General features: G+C 34.1%; 1 protein-coding gene across 7 annotated transcripts in view; it reads right to left on the bottom strand.

Moving 5' to 3' along the window:
• Positions 1–8,471: 8,471 nt before the first annotated feature.
• IKZF2 (IKAROS family zinc finger 2) overlaps positions 8,472–20,921 on the bottom strand; it is a 148,714-nt gene continuing 136,264 nt past the window's right edge. For 6 of the 7 annotated variants that reach the window (XM_069467521.1, XM_069467551.1, XM_069467510.1 and 3 more), the window contains one exon: positions 8,472–16,813. In XM_069467521.1, the coding sequence (XP_069323622.1) occupies positions 16,089–16,813 (725 nt within the window). In that variant the 3' untranslated portion in view covers positions 8,472–16,088. The remainder of the gene's footprint in view (positions 16,814–20,921) is intronic. The other variant, XM_069467541.1, reaches the window with a different exon arrangement.

The raw sequence follows: 20,921 nt of genomic DNA, 5'->3' as shown, positions 1-20,921 counted from the left end.
CCTGTGGATCCTTCAATATCATTATCTTTGTAATATCATCTCTCTCTCTTTTTAATTTTTTACTATTTATAAGTTCTCTTATGTCACAAGCAGGATGGGGCAGTGGTCTCTATCTTTTCCAAATATCAACTCACTTCAATCACTTTATCACAAACTTACTTTCCCCTAAAAGCAAATTGAAAATTATAAATAAATAATATAAAAACATACACACTGTATTTCAGAGACTTAGTATGAAAAACAAAGAAGGTAAAGTATCTAATAAGTTTTCATATGCATCCATGTTGAAATGATAAATGAAATATATTAAAATTTTATTTTTAATATTTTTAATATGGCTACTAGAAAAATTTTTAATTACATATGTAGATTGTATTACAGTACACATAACATTTCTACGGACTATCACAGCTATAGATGATAATCACAAAATCATAAATGGGGTTAGTTTTACTTAGTCTTGTCATAAACTTTCTCTCATGTGAAATGTTGTCACTCATGATGAACTTGTATTGTTATATAGACATTTAAATATTTTGAAAACTTTAATTATATGATATATAGAAGATGCTCTCTTCGGACTATAAATTTTTAAATGAACTATATATGTTATAATTTGATATTAGAAGATTCTTTTTATATTTGCAAGATGGCCTCTTTATGTAGCCTATAAAAATAATAAAGATGTACTTGGACATCATATATTTATGTACCCGTTAATTTATATAAGTGTGGGTAAATGAAGACCTGTATGATAATGAATGGGAAAACTTAGTTAATTTTACTATAAAGCATGCAGGTTACCAGAAGATCAGTTATAGATTGTGGTTAAAAAGTGGTCCCAGAGAAGCCTACATAGGTAAAGGAGATTGTCTAAAAGCTATTTGGGGATATAGGGTTGTTCTATAACTGTACATCCTGTCTCTTACTGTAACCTTGAGCATCATTTGACTATGATGAAACTCTGGCCCCCAGTCATGTGATTAACTAGTTGTAAAGAAAAAAGGCTTGTATAAATAAATTCACCAAAAGACTCATGAGGGTCTCGGTTTCTAGCTCTGTAAATGTAGATGATTGCCAATAACCTCCACCTCAAAAGAAGATAATGATGCATGACACACATTCAAATACTTAAGTGCAAACATATACCTACTTTTTACATTTGCAAATACCGCATGTATAAAGAGAATGATATTTAAATACTCATCTACCCTATACATCACAAAGAAAAACAAACTGCTGAAACATTCATGACAGAAGAGACACATACGCCTAGATTCCCCTGACCCCCACTGAGGTATAGAGGGACTCTCTGGATCAGGCTCTGCTCTGTATTTGGGGAGGTTTGGGCTCTCTGGTTCTGCTCTTTCTCTCTCTCAAACACATTCAGAGTCACAGGAACTGAACATTGAGGTATATTTCCCTTAAAATTTCTCTGTAACATGATTTCTAAAAGAAAAACTTTTTAGTTCTTAAGATGTCCCAATAAAATTTCAGAGTGTCTCTTAAAGACCACCCTTTCCATGAGGCTATTCCTAGGCACCCAAAGCTTCTCCTACTGTGAGTCCCCACATAATTTGTATCTCTGTTTGACCCTTCATGACAGCTCTTCTTTACAGTAATTTTTATACAGATCTTATTCCTTCTACTGAATTCCTTGATAGAATTCTTCTTACATTCAAACTTTATACTTTAACTCCATGAGTTTGACTTTAAACTTTTCTCTTTTACTATACATATCCTTAAATGGTATCATCAAATCTCTGGCTTCAATCACCACATATGTATGTATATATATAGTCGTGCACCACATAGCAATGTTTCAATCAACAATGGGCCACATATAGGATGGTGGTCTCAAAAGATTATAATAATGCTGAAAATGCCTATTGGATAGAGATTTATGTTACAATTGCCTATAGTATTCAGTACAGTAACATGCTGTACAAGTTTGTAGCTTAGGAGTAATAGGCATGTAGTAGGCTATATCATATAGGTTTCTATAAGTAATGTATACATACTTTTATGATGCATTATGTGTATACATGACTATATATGTATGTGTATATATATGTGTGTGTGTGTATATAGGTATGTGTGTAAACGTGACTTAAGCCCAGATGTCTCCCCCGATATTAACTTGGTATCTCTAATTTCCTACTAGACATTTCCACTTGGATGTCACACTGATATATCATACTCAACATGTTCAACATGTTTGTCATCTTTCTATCCTTCAAGGGATAGAAAGTTTCTGTTTCTCCCCTGCCTTTGGTTGTCAGTAAGCACTCTAATCCCTTAAATTTTAGATGATTTTTCTAGTGGATACTGTAACAGGAACTAAATATACAGAAAAGAAGAGAAATTATAGGCAGAAAAGAACAGAGCTTATGATTTCCCCAACTTTCAAAGAGGACTCAAATTTAATGTTGGGAACTAAATCATCTGTACATTTTATCGTCTTAAAGTGTCATCCTATAGGCTAATTCTGTAGACATTTGCTTAAATTTCCCCAAGGACACAAAGTGCATTTGCCAAAAATCCCAGAATAAATAACGCTCACTGGGCAAGAAACCCAGAATGAAAATGTGACTATGTTGCTCCCTACTTGATTTTTATTCCCCTAGTTGTTTACCAAGTCAACTTTTCAGGGTTCTCAAAAGAAAAAAAGCAACACACACCTTCATAGGATTACATTTTACTCTCTTCAGCTGAATTTAGGTTTAAATTTAATTTAAAATGTTGAATTTAGGTTTAAAAATGTATACATTCTTTCGTAACTTCTAGAGCCTCATTGTTTAATATTAATAAAATGGTAAGGATATTTTTCACTCTTCCACCTATTATAGGCTTACTTTACTTATACTAAAATCTCCAAAGGCCTTGCTGTGTCATGAAAGGTGTTTGCTACATATAAATCAAGTCTGCTTTGGTACATAGTGATAAATGAGGTGAGATTCACTCTCACTGCCATTCAGATGAATGTCAGCCAATGAGGTGGCTGTCCTTGCTTCCCCAAATTAGTTTTATTATGGAGTTCTGTAACAATAGTCTGGACAAATGGAATGAATTAGACCTCATAGACCAAAGCAAATTTAGAAAAGTAAAACAGGTCAATCATCACAGACTATTGCATTTGTAATTTACACAGTCTTAAAATATTAAAAATAAGTCTTAAAAACAAAAAAAAAGTAGAAAAAGGGTTTGCTTCTGAGAAATACAAGGGTTATTTGTAACCCAGCCTATAGAGAATTAAACAAACAGCAGATAAATAGAAATCAGCAAATAAATAGAAATCAGACAGTCTATGGATTTCAAATGTAATGAGTGAATAAATTATACTAGTTGTCCCCTAACTCTGTGCTGGCATATTGTTGCAAGTGATACTCACTGTCCAGTGGCAGGCTGATAGATTGTCATTACTGATGCGTGATGCTTGGATATACTGAGTTACCATGGGAAACTATATTGCCCAAAGCTACTTATAAATGTCTATGTGATGACTAATAACTGTATTTGGGTTATACATACATTGGAAATGTGCTGGGAAGACCTACTGATGTTAATATGAGCCATGGGATCACAGAAAGGAAAATACATATCCCTCATTATGTCAATTTCAGGGGGTTCTTTTCTTTTTTTTTTCCAACTGAATTGATCATGTCATGTTTCTATGTTCGTTCTATGAGTCAGATACAGGAGTATCATATAACTAACGCAAGCATACAGAGTATCTTAACATACTTGTAACAGATTGCTCATTTAAAAAAATGCATCATTTACATAATCTATATCGATGGAATGTTAGTAGACTTTTATATAGCCCCAAAGTTATTAGACCATATCAAGCTCTTTAAAATTTTTAAGTTTTCTACAAACTATGAACCAGGATAAATTAAGAATTCAAAATATGTTAGCACAAATGGACATTTTATTAAAGCTGAGATATATTAAGTATGGTGGCTCATTCTTAATTCTTAAAAAGTCAAACATTTTTATAATTAAAGCAGAGAGCATGTTCATCACGATACTATAGTTGAAATTGCTGGTATTGTGTGCACATTCTAGAATTTCAACTAAAAACAAAGGAAAAAAGCATAAGGGATATGAATATAGAGCTCATCTTTATTTCAAAAGAATTAGGAATGACTCACTTTATATTTTAAAGATCCATGAAAGCTACTTGAATTCTTCAAGGCGAATTAAGAACAAATTCTTCTCTTTACTCTTGTCTGCAGCAGAGTTTCTCTCACGCTCGTTATGTGATCAAGTGATCCACTTTCTTAGCTATAATCAGACTTATCAAAACATTAAAGAGAAAGCAGAAGACTCTGGGCTTATACTTGTAGCTCAGAAAATGTAGCAGCGTTATGGTATAGCCAAACCACCATTAGTTAGGATGAATAAAAATGATTTGGCTGAGAGTTTGGAAAAACATGAGTCATTTGCTGTCCCAGTTTTTTTTCCCCCTTGAGTGTTGCCAAATGATAGTAACATACATGCACGTTACAGTCTGATGCAAATAAATAATAAACAGTAAAGGGATGTGGGGTGGGGTGGGGAGACAAAGAGTAGACTGTTTGAAGGCCAAAAAATCAGGTTACTTACTTACATTGTAGAAGTAAGACACAGGAGAACATAATGGTAGGCGTAACTACAGTGCAATTGTCCCTTGAAGACTGGGGAAACTTTTCAGGTCAAAGCCAAGAAATTCCAAATGGTGGTGCATGTCTCAGTTCTAAGGGTAAACAACATGACATAGAAATTCATGGTAAATATGTCGCTCACCTGAAAATGAAGAGTTGGAATTGATGTTGCTTTATGCTATAGAATTAATAGTAAAGGGGTAAATAAGTATATAGGTTTTAGCACCCAAGAAGAATAAGCACAATGTTCAGGCTGCTCAGTGAAATTGGAAGATGATATAAAATGACAACTGAAAACACCAGGATATCATTGCCAGAGCTTCCAGTACTGATAAATTCATATATTCATGATGAGTCAGCTCAAGGTTTTTAAATGGAGAGGACCTAGAAAACAAAGTGTAAATATTGGAAGTTACATTCAGCAATGAAAGAAGTAAAGAAGATGAGAATGGATAGAGTGAGTGATTTAGAAAATGGCAAAGAATCCCATCAACTGTGAAGTAAATTTAGTAAGCAAGCAAAAACCCACATTTATTTATTCAGTACAAAAGAGGTCTTTAGAAAACCAAGTTAGAATAATTTGTCCATTTAAAAAATTTCTGCAACAAAATTTTAATTTCAGTTTATTTTTGCCCTGCTACTTAAAATTGTATTTCTCAGCATGCCTGACTATGTCAATGAGTTCATTTGGGACAATTCTGTTCAAAAATTAAAATAAGTAAAACATTACTTTTAAAGTATGCCTGCTGATTCTCTTCCCTGTATTAATGGGGTTTATCAATCAAATGCTGAATAAACAGGTTTAGAAATAAAACACTGAGCTAAGTATATCTGGAATTAGAGGCTAGTTTTAGCTTTTTCACTGATTTGGGGTGTTTAGAGACAAAAATCACAATCAACCTGAACCTGTTTCTTTGCTCATAAAGTAAAGCGTCAGATACCCTACATTTTCATGAACAATTGGAACGTGAATTAGATAGAGCCAAGAATAATTGTGTTAATTTGCAAAGTACTTGTAAAACAGGGCATGGCTAAAACTCATATATATTCTGGTTCCATTAAATTGTTCCTAGTGAAAGACATTGTACATTTTAGAGTAGTTAATCAGAATTGTGACAGGGACAAGGGTAATAGAAAATGGTAAAACAGATTATATATAGAAAGGAGGGGAAAAGGGTTGATGTGGAGAAATAAAGGCAAGAAGGGAAGAGAAAAAGGAGCTGGAAAGAAATGTAGATAAATTACATGATACAATGAAAAAAAACAAGGAAAGAAGGAAAAAACAGAAAAGGAAAATAATAAAGGGAGAAAAGATGGCCACTCACACCCTGGATGGGGATATTCCTCTTCTGAGGTACAATGTCTACTTTTATTACTTTAATAGGCAAATGCCCTGGATCATCTGAACTGTATTTTGAATAGGGAATATTAGAGTTGGAGACTATAATTTATGAAAGTCTTTTAAGCTTTTATGTCCACCAAACCAGAACCAATACTCGGGTCCTGTTTGGGCTCCGGGCACTGATATAGCATGGACTCTGTTGCTATTCCTCTTAGTTCAATTCTCCTACTTTCCAATCAAGGGATTTCACTTAGCACTCCCAGTGAAGACAGTTGATTCTGATCCCAAACTCCATCTGTTGAGGTGAAACAACAATAGATCGATAACTCCTTCTTTAGTCATAGGCTTACCTAAGGCCACTGAGCCCGACACATACACCCTTACCTTACTTTCTTTTTACCTTTTGTTCTATTTGGAGCACATAAAAATCTTGCTTCTTCATAGATGTTCCAATTGGTTTGATGATCAGGTTCATACAGCTCTTCCAGGGGTTTCTAGAACAAATAACTCAACACCAATATGGGCAGTATCTGTTTTTTACTGTTTTGGGGGAATGTGTCCTTTGCCTGACAAATTTCAAGTTAGAAGCAGTCAGTCTGATCCCAGACATAGTCTAGGATTATAAAGCAGCACTAAGGACAAGAAAAAAAGCTAACAATTTTATTTATCTCAGACTAAGCATATCTTCATTTTCCAGGATCTTCCCCAACTTTTGCCCATTTTTATATGGGACTATAGATGTCCAAATAACCATCTTCTTTGTCAATGTCTCCCATTTGCTTGTTAGGCTATTTTATAGAAACACCTCTTTGGAGTATTGTGCCAAACAAGAGAGATGCACCAAAATTCATATTGACCAGTTGTTATCCTTGTTGGAACAGCTAGTGAGAAGGAAAAAAAAAACAAATCACACTGGAAACTTGTAGGGCTATTAAGAAAAAATGGGGTTTTGTTGGAAGTTTAATGAGTCCATTTTAGAACCCTCTAATAGCAGGAGCTAGAATTTCTAAAATGCTAAATGAAATACTTTCACCATGTGGCTGATACCCCAAGAATAGTACTTTGGCTTAAGCATGTTGATTAAATGTCTTAGAAGCATATCAAGATTTCAATTATTTATCATTTCTCTTACTGTATCGCAGTGGAAAAGTCAAGAGCATATGGCATGTTTTTCAAAAAATCTTTTTCATTTGGCTCTTGATACCATAAACAAAAAAAGATACCATAAAAAAGGAGAATTTGTTATTCCTTGCTGATCTTGAAGGGATCCTTCATAAACTTAATACTTGAGGGGAATTTGGTAAATTCATCCTTTTTGTTTTGCTATTTCCATCCTTTGCATTGTCCCCTACCCCAAATTGGGTTAGTATTTGGAGTATGATATCATTGAGGAAGGAAAATTTCATTTGAATTTGTAGTATTTTTCATTCTGTATGATATATGGAAGTGAAATTATTGGGGAATGTGATAAATATCCATGAAATTCTGTAAACACACATCAATGAAGAAAAACTAATAGCTATCTCAAATATTAATATGATGATGGAGTTTAAAATTAGCATGAGGGATAAGTGGATAGCTAAAACTAAATAAAATGAGTTTGCAATCACATGTGCCCTTTAATATCTCTGGTTATAAAGATGTTTATAACAAAACAAACTTCTTATCCACTTTTATCATTCTAATAGCCAAATGCCTTGGATCATCTCAACTCTACTTTTGAATAGGGAATATTAGAGTTGGAGACTCTTATCATTTACAAAAGTGTGGTGTTGGCCAAGTCTTTTAAGCTTTTATGTCCACCAAACCAGAGTCAATCTTGGGTTCTGTTTGGGCCCGGGGCATTGATACAATCTGGAATTTGTTGCAAAAGATAAACATTCATAAAATCTGAGAAATGAGAAGTTTGTGGGCCACACAGTGTGACTACAACATGAAGCAGAACCAGCAACCAACTTTTTGCCAATGTGATTGAACAATCTCTGACTTAATCCTTAATTTTATGTTGGTCTGACTTCTAAGAATCCTGGTTTCTTATATAGTTATTAGCCACATTAGATCATTATAAGTGTGTGTAATTAATTCACTGTGCATTTTGGCAAGTCACAGTTTTCTTTCCTGAAGGTCCTACTTTTTTCTTCTACAAAAGGGGATAGGCTCTGACATAGATACAGATTTTTTTTCAAAGGTAAAAAAGATATATATGAAAACTGTCTAAAGGGCAGAGATGTCATCCTTAACAAATCACCAAATACTTTGTTCTCTGCGCTGGTGGAGTACATAGTAATGATGGAGACGGATTACTGATTGAGATGGGGATTGCTGAAATCACATGTATCCAAATCTCTGGGACAGGAATCGTGACACATACACAATGGCAATGATAACTTAAATGAGCCTGGTACTATTCAACAATTTAGTTTTCTGTATCTGGAAGATGTGTTTGTGTATAGAATTTTCACCAGAAAGTTTTTATAGCAAACTTTTTATGTCAGAAGTTTATTTTATTGGTAAAATATTAAATAATATACAGAATTAAAAACTGCACTTACACTTCTGAGAAGAAATAAATCTTGGACAAATTATATGCTTGTTCCTGAGATTCCCTAAATTTATTCCAGTAGCTGTGCACTCAGACAGTACAAACCTTTATAATATAATCCTTTTCACAAAGTATTACAAAGTTTCTGCAGCTTCTTTAGTTGTACACACATACAGACACACACTCACACATGCATATACAACACTCATACACATATACACAGTACCCACATACATGCACAGAAACATGTATGTGTGTGCATTAAAAACAAAGAAAATACAAGTCCCACATTTTAGTCTGCAGTGATAAAACTGTTTAGCGGAGGTCTCCAAATCAGTATGTAGTAGAGTGACTTGTCACACAGCTGCAAAGACTGTTTCAGTATTTCCATAGTAAACCTCATTTTCTGAGGTATGGTATTTGAGCCTTAAAAAAACTACATTACACTGAGCAAACCTGACATACAAGGTCTGGAATTTTAGCTTTACATATATATATTTTTATATATATTTCTTTTTTAGACAATAGTTTTTATTTCCCCAAATTAGTTTGAAAAAAAATGAGGTTTACTGGTTTGACCTATTTTTTTTTTTTTTTTTTTGCTTCTAAAACTCAAAATATCCTAGAAACTGTCAAGCAATTAGTCTTTAAAATAGTCTAATTACCTTTGGTATTGTTAAAGAAAAAATATCTAAAAATGGCCAAGACACATACTGTACAAATGCAGTAACTGCCTTTAAAAGAAATGCCAAAGAAATGTTATCTTTTAACAAAACATGTATTTACATTACAGCAGTTTTACTACAGGGGCACAGGTATAAAAAAAGAAAATCAGCACACTACATATAAATATGTATGACACGAAAAATACTTCTTACTTAAATTTGTATGAAAACAGGACTCCAAATATTTTTAAAAAATTTTCTCCAATAGGTGATATGTAAGTGTTTAAAACTGAGCTAAGTGCTTTGCTTTTATTTTAAAGTTCATTTCTAAAAGGAGAGAAATGAAATAAAAAATATTAGGTTCTTAATTTAGAACATTGGGCAAGGAGCTAAGAAAATTCAGTCTGTAAAAATTTCAACTTTAGGACACATTTCCCAGGCAAAAGAATACTAAATTCAATGGAAATTTAGCCTAAATAAAGATACCATGAGATTAGACCAGTGGTTTTCCACATTCTCTAATCTTTTGATTGTGGAGTGTTTTCTTCTTTGCTTGTTGTGTCCTTTAACATATTATGATTTTCAAGGGTTTCTTTTTGTCATTAGCTAAAGAAAGAATAGGTCAGAAAAGACAAAAAAAAAAAAAAATCACCATAGTTTTTAAGACTTCAAGGGGATTATTGCACTTGTACAGAAAGAAAAGAATAGTATCTTTTTAACTAATAGCAGAAGCAATCATTCTGGGATTGCAAATAACACATGGTCTAAAAGATCCAACTATTAAGAGCAAATATGGAGCCTGAAGACCCTCCTCCAAACCTGGAATATTATTATAGTAATGTTAAAGCATTTTTCTCCCAACTGGGAGAAAGTTAAGACTCTTTGCTCTACATTTATAAAATCTTTCTAAATATTTGCAAAAAATTGTCTAGTCTTTCATGATACACATTTTCAGAAGAAAGCCAAATCAGAATGTAAAGTCCAACAAAAAAGGAAGGCAAACATGCTATAATACAATTATATAATTTCTGAAGTGATGTTTTAGGTACCCAATATTTGAAAGTGAAAGTAACACGAAAGTTATATAGCTTACTATTTTTAATCCAACCACTTTTCTTTTTAATATAAAACTACACTTGAGTATAAAAATATGTCAGCAGATTATACAGCCAACAAAAATCACGAACAAAAAAATTAAGGACCAATAAATTGGAAGTAAGAGTTGACCTATCTTCAAACTAGTAGGAGGAAAGAAGCAAAGACATTCAGAGACAATAACGGAAGGGAAACGGACAGATGAGAGAAAGGTTGGGGGAGATAGCACAAAATTTAAGAAGACATAACAGAACTTTGTTACACAAAAGGGCAAGTGATTTATGTTGAAAATCTGAGAGTGCTTGACTGTCAAATTTTATCACAGTTTCAGAATTTGAACTACTTAAAAAAACCCTCAAAACCAAAACCCAGATTCCTTCCCTTGTTACAGTGTATTCACTTTAAAAAAAAAAAAAAATCCATTTCCAGTAAATTAAGTAAAATCCTGATAAGTGCATAGCAGGGAATTCAGTGACCTCCACTCATTCAAGAAGCTTTTCTTACTGTGTGTCACTTGAGGTAATTTGAAAGGCCCAATTCACTGCAAACTGGCTTATTTGTACCTATGTGAAGTTATATGCTGTACTTTCTGTGGCTTAACAGAGGGCCTCTAAATTTTATATTTTATTCACAATAAAAAGGACATCTTAGAAAACTAGTCATTCATGTACCATTCTTTGTATGGGATAAAGGTTAATTCACAACAAATTTATACAGAAAATATACAAATGTAATGTTATGGGAGAAAAAGCCCATAAACAGAATTATGAACTTATTCCTAAGAGTGCATGTGAAAAAAGATCCACAAACTTACAGTACAGCAAGATAAAACTAAAAAGCTAGAAATAGAATATTACATAAAAACCTTATGGAAATTCCAAAGTTTTAGGTTTTTGCAATAAATGTAAAAATATTCAAGGTGTCATTATTTGGCCTAGCAATACACTATGATAAAAAGAACACTAGCATATCACAGCTTCTTGGTCATATAACATTTGCTTTGTATAACCAGCAGCTCTTTTTTTTAAAAAAACTGTCACAACCTAACACATCCACTGCAAGTAATACACAACCATGGTATGTAACCATTTGAGATTATGCTTTGGAGAATAGCAATGCAATATAACTGTTCAGTTTTGTTTTGTTCAAGGAGAATTGATTACCTGCTTTTTTACATTATTCCATCAAATATTCACAGATTAGAAAATAGAGGTTCCAAGACTAGAACAATACTAGTCTGGAGATGAAAATCCAAAACAATACTGTTATTTTGTTGACTAAAAATTCCACTTATGTGATACAGAATTTATTCTTCCTTAAAAACAAAACAAAAACATAATTCAATTCACAGGTAAAATTTCACTCTACCTTATATTTTACCTGCATAATCTTGTAATGATATTCATAAATACTATGAAGCTAAGGTATTAAAATCTGGTTCCAAAGTTTCATTTTAACAGCTGAGCTGAAAGTTTCTGTATTGGAAATTGCTCTAAAGTTTTGACCTAAGAACACAAATATGAATTATATAGCCCAATTTTAAGTGACTTTTAAAAATGCATATTAAAAGTGTTGTAGAGCTACCACAGCTAACCAACACTCTCAATGCATTTTAAAAAGGCACCGATATAAAAATTTTAATAAGTATTTAATACATTAAATTCAGGATTTTAAGAAACCAGTTACTGTATATTTTAATTATTTTGCAGAAACTGGAGGATTAAAAATATTTCTAAGATAACTTTTGTATATACAAACTTCAATTTTACCCCCCCTCCCACACACTTTCTTTTTGGATTTGGGGAATTTTCTGGTTTAGAATAATCTTCATACAGATAGTACTTGTTAAAATATATATAAATATAACTGAAGATAACCACAAATGTAACATCCCTTTTTGATAAAATGAACAATCCCAAGTTAAAAAAAAAAATGTAGCTAGTACCTCTTACAGTATTAGTTCTGTCTTGAAACTAGGGGCATACAGTTTTTTTGTTTATATTTTTGCAGTGGCTTCTGCTTTTTTCTATCCTAAGAAGTAATTTTGGAGATAAGATGGAATAAGATTTGGAAAGTAATGAAAATTTAATTTTCCTCTAAATACCCTAATCTGATGTAAATTGTTAAATATTGATAAAATATCATAAAGACTTCAGGGTTTTGTGAGGTATATAACTGAGAAAACTATAAAAAAATCTACAAAGCTCACTAAAATATTCTTTCTTTATTTGCCAATAAGTAAAAGTTGATAATATTTATTTTCTGTATTTTCTTCCTATTCAAAAAGGAATTTATATTTCTTTAAATTTATATCAAATTAGCTTAAAATCTTTTTTGTCATTGTTTCACTTTGTTCTAGAAGTAGATAACAAAGGTCTAAGCGTTAAGAGTTGCCACTAGTTCCAAAGACACGAGTACCTTTAGTATTTCTTAATACAATCTGGTAAAGTAAACCCACCTAACTACTCAGGTATTAACTATAATTTTAACTATGTTTTTACAATACATCTGATTAATTGCTCCTTTGCATGAATTTTCTTTAAAAGAACGTGTGTGATATGCACATACACACTATGATTTATACATACAATTGCCTGTATGTATGTAAGAGAGACACTTTCTATTTTGTAGCCAAATCTAAATTCTAATTTCTCATTCTCCCATTTTGTCCCTTTAGAAAATTCTCGATAGAATGTTTCAGCTTGAAATCTCTACCAGTCTCTTCCAGCCTACTGGTCACTTTCACTGTTTTAAAAAGCCCAATTAGAATTGCTCTTAAAATGTGATTCATCACTTTTAGAGAGAGAAGCTGGAGATAAAATTCCGGGCAAAATTAGGGCAAAGCAATGTGATGAATTTCTGAATTTTTGCCAAACTGGAAAATATAGAGGATAACCCATTTTTATGCCCCTCAAATACTTTCTGTAATGTGATGTCTCACCTAAATAAACTGGGCATACAACTGTTATGTAAAACATGATTTATTTGATTTCTGACTCTCATATTTATTTTTAGGTGCTACCACCTTGCATATTTCCTTTTGTGAAAAAGAGGCATGCAAATATAGCCATCTAGAATTTCTCAGAAAGCACTATGTTCATAAAAATTCTTTTTAACCTACAAGTTTGAATTGACCTTGTCCTTATTTGTCTATGCCACACCCTGAGCCATCTCTACCTCTTTCTGTTCCTCACATGAAGCTAAGAAAATACAAGTATATGCTTGTAGCAAATGCACTCTCACGACTATTAACTACCTTCAATAAAATAAATTCCCAAAAAGATGAAATCAGAAAAGGAAAAGTACATTATTAGTACTGTCTTCATAAGGGAACTACCCAACTCCTTAGGTCCACCTAAATTTAGTTTCATCCCAGGGCGTAGGTACATGATTGTTCATGTACTGGGGGAAAAGAAAGTAAGCAGGAAGAAATTTCATAGATAATGCCAGCAGAAATTCACATAGCCAAAACAGCCAAAATTACGAAGGTATTGACTGGCATCGAAATGTTTCTTTAAATTGCAGTAAAATACAAAAATCATGAACCTTAAAATTATTTACCTCATCCAAAAGGAAAAAAAAAATGGCATTCCAATTATTGTCTGGGAGTGGTTACGGTAGGTGGGGAGTAATGGAGTCTCAAAGACAGGTTTTACTCTTACTTTTGAATAAACTGCATGTTCACAATGTAGGAAGGCATGCAGAAAAAAAGGTAACAATTGACATTCTATACATGTCTGTTTTGATATATTTATTCTCTTAGATTGAAAGCAACAGTTTGGAAATTTTTCCAAAAATAATTATGACAGGGACCAGTAAAAGACTGCTGAGTTGTAACCATTTTTGTCTAATTCTAGCTGTATTAGTGCTTAGAAGTTGCTTGAAATAAACAAATGATAAAGTAGAAAATGAGTTTAGAGCACTATTCAAGCCAGACTTGCTTATCTGTCTACAGTTCTCTAGTCTTGGTAATTCTCATATCACGCTGTGTTAAGAAACATAGTTTCAGCATCCTATTTAATGACCTTTTAGAGCAGTTATCAGTTACTGCTTAACAGAATTTCAGTATTCATAAATGGTTATCAGATAATCCAGTCACAGGCCTGTCCTCCCCAAAGGGGAGCAGCAAGTTCTGCCTTTCAAGTGTGTCCCTCAATGATTTGAATCAGTCTCACTCAGTTCCCCCCCTCTAGTTCTGTTGGACTACAAAGAAATAACAGAGTACCCACATAAATGAAATTAAAAGCTGCACGTGAAATATGGTAATGGTACCCTATGTCATATATAAAGAAGGGAAATTCTGTACTAAGGAATTGATTAATTTTTGATAAGGATTTATAGACATGAATATCTTTGAAACAGAAAAATGTACAGGACCTTTGTTTAGAGGTTCTGTCACATTCTAGACTCCAAGAAGGATAAAAGTAAACTTGGTTGGTTGTTTTATCTATAGTCCAACGTACAGGTTACAAAGAAGTTCCCTTTTCTTTAAAGCAAAAGTGGTACATATTATTAATGAAGAAATACTAGAATGAATAGCCCTAGTTCAATAACCTTACAGGGTTCAAGTTACCACATTCAGGTCAAATTAGCAATTGCCCCAAGGAGATTTTGAAAGAAATAGCCTACAGCAAGACTTTTAAGACCTTCTCCTGGAAGAGTAAAAGATGAATGAACTGTGGAGAGAACACTGGGTGGTCACAGCTTGAAAAAAAAAAAAAAAAAAAAAAAACAGTGAAAAGAGAAATACCAGAAAAAGGATTTTATAAGTGGCTTTTCTCCCTACTGTTAGCCTAATTATATTTTTCTGCTGACTGGTTAACACTGATTAAATGCTGATTAAAGTGACAATCGTGAGCATACTTTTAGAAACAAATATGTATACCATGCTGCCATCATATTTAAACTTTCAAAGGAAAACCTCTCAAATTTATGAAAAGTAGAAGTCCCTCCCAGAAATTGACTGCCTCTTATCCACTCTTAGACCATATGTTATTCTGAAAACTACATAAAAATACTATTCGTTAAAGGTGTTAAAAGTAAGGCTGCCAGGGTGTCTATAAAATGCCAGTCATCAAAACTATGGAAAAACAGTGCTTAAGTTTAGAAAAATAACATCACAGGACCTCAGATGTATTGTAGGTGGTCCTTAACTACCTGCAGTTTAAAAGTTTTGCTATACGGTACAGTGTAAAACATACTGAATTATAAATTCCATAGGGGAAGTAAACATAGAACCCACAACAACAACTCAACTCATCCTAGGAGTTATTACCGAAAAATAACAATGTGTTTGTGTTCCATGATCTCCAAAGAACAAAAAAAAATCAGTTTACATTTTGTAACAAATTCTTTTTTCAAGAGTAAAATTACTTATACCATTTTAAACTGCTGAAGTCCTACCCCGAAAACTCTCAACTTTCCTGCCTTCAATCATAATCCTGAATATCAGTGACAAATTAGAATCTCTTAGGTGAATCTATATGAATCACGTGATTTTTTTCAAAGCAAGATATGCCTTATATCTATGTGTGGCAGAAATGAACTGCTCTTAAATTCCCACAAAATAAACAAGCCAAGTGATCAAGAAACAATATCCCCATCCCTTCTCTCTTCTGTTTCTTCCCTATTAGGCAGAGCAAATGACACTGCGTCCACAAAATAAGAATTATCAACAGTAATATTAAAAAAAAAAAAAAAAGGTATGTCAACATCTGAAGGAAGGTGGGATTGTAAGTGCAGTATTTCTTCATGTGCAGTTCTTTACTTCATAGGGGTCCCCTTTGGAATGAAAAGGCCTAGTGGAATGTGTGCTCCCCTCGGACAATGTGTGATGAAAACTCATAACGGTCTTGGCTTCTATAGCCACAGATGTTGCATTCCAGTGGGTCCCGGTAGCCATGGCAACCCATGTGAATGGTGTACATGACATGGTCTAGGAAAAGGACTCGGCAGTGCTCACACTTGAAGGCCCGAATCTGTTCTCCTTCTCCATTGAAGACCTTGTAGATGTCCTTCAGAGAGCCCTTAGAAGCCTTGGTATTATCCAAAGCCTTGACATCCTCCTTCATGTAAGCTGGGCTTTGTTTCCTCTTGGGATTTAAGGCAGGGTTTCCTTGGTAGGACTGGTGGTCATCATGGCTGCTTTCTGAGTCAGTAGAATCCAGGCAGCTGTTGCTGGGAGAGGCCTCTCTTTCCTGGGGTCGACTCTTTGGTCTGATAAGAGAGATAGGGCCGTCCATGTTGTTATCATGACTATCAGAGGTTTCCCTGCTAATGGGTCTTTCTATCCTATTTGGATGATAGACCTGAGAATAAGCTGAGCTTATAACTGGGGCCACCTCAGCGATTGTGCTTGGCGGGTGCTGCATCAGAGGGTGAAGGGCCTCAGCTCCAAGGTAGGTGATTGCATTGTTGATGGCTTGGTCCATCATATGAGACTGCATCAGCTCAGCCTCTTTCTCATATGTTAAGTTCATATCAAAGTGAATATCTGGGTAGCTGAATCGCATGAGCTTTTCTCCTGAAAGGAGGGAGAGCAAGAAGAAAGGAAAAAGAAAAAAGAATATAAGAAAATTAGTGATTGGGATAACAAATATAAAAGACTATAATCACCTCCATTTTTCACAATTAGGTATATCTTATCCTTTAGAATCAAGTATTTGGGCTCTTTAATCCTGCTGAGACTCACTGATACTCTTAACATGAAAAGAGCACAAGCAATAAAAATTTCACAAGCCATTTGCACTTGTTCTTATGTTATTATGAGAAGGTACCTAACCTGAAAGGTGTGATTAAGTTTATCTTATTTTTGTTTTCTATTAAAATTCTCACTTGAATAGGCCTCAAGAGCTATAAGTCAGAGACTATGCTTGTTTTTGCATATTTCAAACATTAGCGAGGAAGCTACAAGGATCATAAAAGTGAAAGTGATCTGGTTATAACATGTCACCTCCCTGTTTTTGTGTAGGGTTAATTTGGTAGATTTAGCTGCTGTTTTAGAAAAAAATCACAGAGCCCAGTATATGTTAGTCCAGAAAATTCAAAAGTCATTCTTAAGATACTTTTAAAAGCTCTATCTCTTCATAAAATGAATATTTAAAAATAGGAGTTACTTCCAAATGTACTTGTTCATAAACTTGGTAAATATTATGCATGTTTCATTGTTTTACTTCTTGAAATTGATAATTATTCACTTTTACATCATCCCTTTCTTATTTAGACATATGTGTGATGATGCTGGTATATACGTATTGTTAGTTTCCCATACTTTTTCTTGATTAAAGTATCTGTAGTTTTTCCCGTAATATTTATGTGAACAAATATAATTTTACTTCAATATTTTATTTCAACATAACATCTGAACATTAACTATAAGAGTTTTAGTGTTTAAAACACAAAAGCAAATTTTAATTTTTCTTCAAATATTACCAGTTTTGGACAGAATATTTCATCTGTAAAAAATTCTGTCCCTAATACAATGTGGTGTCCAACTATTTGCTTCGTTACTTAGATAAGTAAAACTTACAGATAAATGCTTCTTAAAAATATATGTGGACTTATCATAAAGGTTTAATACACGGATGGATGCCTAACTTTTAATTTTGATCCACAGAATTGTATTCTAGAAAAGCATATTAAGGTAGTTAGTATTATTTCAGATTTGAACAAATGGCCCCAAAGTGAGATTAATGTAATAAATATATAATAGTAGTGAAAATGGAAGAAAAAAATGATCAGAAATTATCTCACGGCATCCGATTTGAAACAGTGCAATGTTAAAAGTTTCAAAGTTGAGCTAGGCAAACTTGCTTTATATTCTTAAGGAGCTTACAGTTTAGAGGGAATGACAGCAGTTTAAGGATCACTTATATAATACAGTTTGATGTGTGTTATGAGGTTAAATAAGAGGAATACATAACTCATACTAGGGGAGTAAAGGAAGACTTCTTGAAGGAAGTGGCATCAGGGGTAAGAATGTGATGGTAAATATTAGCTAAGTAAAAAAACATGGCGGTGGATCAGCTGGTAGGAAAGATCCAGAGGCAAGAGGGCATGACTTATATATAAGGAATTATGTATACTTCAATACGGCTGAGAGTAGCAACAGATGAGAAAGACAAGTCGTAAATACAGGGCTCATTCAACTTCTAAGAAATTTGAATTTTATCCTAAAGAAATAAGAATTGAAGGAGTTAAACAAAAAAGTAGACTGAAGATATCCATTTAGCAAGAGAGGTTAGGAGGTTTGTTGCGGTGGAGATCATGGTGCTCTGAATTAGTGGAGTGGCAGTGCAAGTGGAGTCGATGGAATGCAGAGAATTTTAGAAAATACAGTTACTAGGGCTTGGTGATTATCTAGACATGAGAGAATGATAAAGAGAAAGAAGCACGAAGCCCAGGTTTCTCGCCTGGGAAACTCAGATGGAAAAGATGATGAATTCAGTTTGGGGAGGACTATGAGTAACAGTCATGTCCAGTATACTTAGATATAATATCAAACTAAGGAGAGAGATCTGGGCTTGAGATGGAAATATGAGAGTCATCAGTTGACAGAAAGCAACTTCTAAACCCATGGGAATAGATACTATCACCCAGGCATAGGTAGAATGTGAAGAGTGAGGGTCAAAAATAGAACACCAGGATTTTTATGCTTACCCGTACATCAAGGCAAGTGGGATTCTTGCACTGTGCCTCATGTTTAGAGTGCCCTGGGCCTTGCTCTTCATGTAATTAGTCCATAGGTCCAAGGGAATATGCTGATCTGGAGCCGCCCAGATCCCAGAATTCCTTGCCCAGATGGCTCTGAGCCTGCTTCCAGGATCTATGCAGTCCTCTTTATAGTCTCCATCCTCCTTAGTACCAACTGTATTGCTGGTAAGCACATACCTAGGCCTGAAGCATGGCCAAGGCACTACTCTTTAGGTGCTATGTATGGGGACCATTGCAAAAAGAACTTGGATGTACAGGCTGGGATGGCTACACATGTGTGTGAGGCCCCTTTTGGTAATGGACAGAACCAGGCGTGAGTCTAAGAGGGGACCCTGGCTGGAAGCCAGGGGGAGGTTCTACTCATGCTGCCAAGGTCTGGTGTCGAGCTACAAGGAATATGAAAATTCCATATTTATTTGGCCTTAATCTTCCAAGCTAGAAGGCTAAATATAAGTTTTTCAGAGAGATTTTGAATATGAAAATGTTTAGGCATATGAACGGGGCCTTCCATTTGTACTCTGCCCCATTTGCATAGCTGTTAGGGATAAGTCCATAAAGACAACTGAGAAGGAGCAGTCAGAGAAGCTGGAGGAAAGAAATACGAGAGACATCAATGCCACAGAAACCAAGGAAAAAGTGTGTTTCCAAACAAACTATTTAGTAGTGGCAAATGCTCTCTAGGAGTTGTGTAAGATACTGTATAAAAAAGGTCAACTGAATTTGGCACTATGGAAGCCAGTAGTGATCTCAATGAGAATGATTTCAATGGAGTGTGGGGAAGAAAGCAAGACAGGTTACGTGGACTGGGAAATGAGCAGAAAGAAAGAAAGAAATAGAAAGCAAGCACAGAGAATTCTTTCAACAATCCCATGGTTGAAGAGAAGGAGAATATAGGTGGTAGCTGAAAGGAGACTTGGGTTTAAGGGAGGATTTTTTTTTTAATTATGAGTATTTATTGTATTAAATGCTGACAGAAAAATGCCAATAGCGGTGGGAAGTTAAAAATATAAGTGAGAAAGAGGAAAAATAATAGTGTAAGGTACTTGTGGGGAGTAAGATAGAATTCCAGGGCACAAGAGGAAGAATTAACCTTAATCAGAAAGAGGGGTACTTCTTTCATGGCAATAAGGGAAAAAAAAAGTATTTATGTGGGTTTACATAATCCTATAGGATTGGTGATATTACACTGAAATCATTTCAACTGATTTTATTCCCTATGAATATAGATACAAGATTGCCAAGGAATGAAATACCATGTTTGCAGAGAGTAGAGAAAGGTTGAAGTGGCCACAGTGGAGAGTAGGAGAGAAGACTATTCAAGGATGGATTAAAAAGAGTGCTGCTACATAGGATGGATGGGCCAACTGATATTTGAGATCTATAGTGACAGCAACTCGTAAGGGTGTGGGCAGCTGAGATACAAATATGGAAAAGATGCTCATTCTGCTTTATGAGAGAGTGGGGTTTCACCAGGAGTAGGTGATAGACGGGACAAGGCAAGAGAGTAGTAAAACTGATAAACCATGGAATCTAAGCTGGGTAAGGAGAGAGAGGAAGGGACAAATCGATATGCAGGACATTCAGGGATCACTGGCCTGGAGAGCTTGATAAGGTCAAAGAACAGGATTTAACTGAGGGACATGGTAAAAGGAATTTATGGTAAGTGTGGAATGATGAAAACTTTCCTTTTAAGTGCAATCAGAAATGGCTACTGTAGCTATTGTTTATTATATGTTCCTAGGCTAGAATCTAAATAAAAATATACTCTCAAATTCTTAATAAAAAAATCTAATGTCATTATTTTACAGTCATACCATAATTTTCTAAAAATCTCTTTCTCTCCTCAGCAATGTTATCAAATAAAATTGAGAGTAACATGTTTAAGGCACAGGAAACATGACAAAAATATTATAAAAGGC

Source organism: Eulemur rufifrons, chromosome 1 (assembly GCF_041146395.1).
Source record: "Eulemur rufifrons isolate Redbay chromosome 1, OSU_ERuf_1, whole genome shotgun sequence".
Classification (NCBI taxonomy): Eukaryota; Metazoa; Chordata; class Mammalia; order Primates; family Lemuridae; genus Eulemur; species Eulemur rufifrons.
This window is presented reverse-complemented; position numbering and strand designations above follow the sequence as displayed.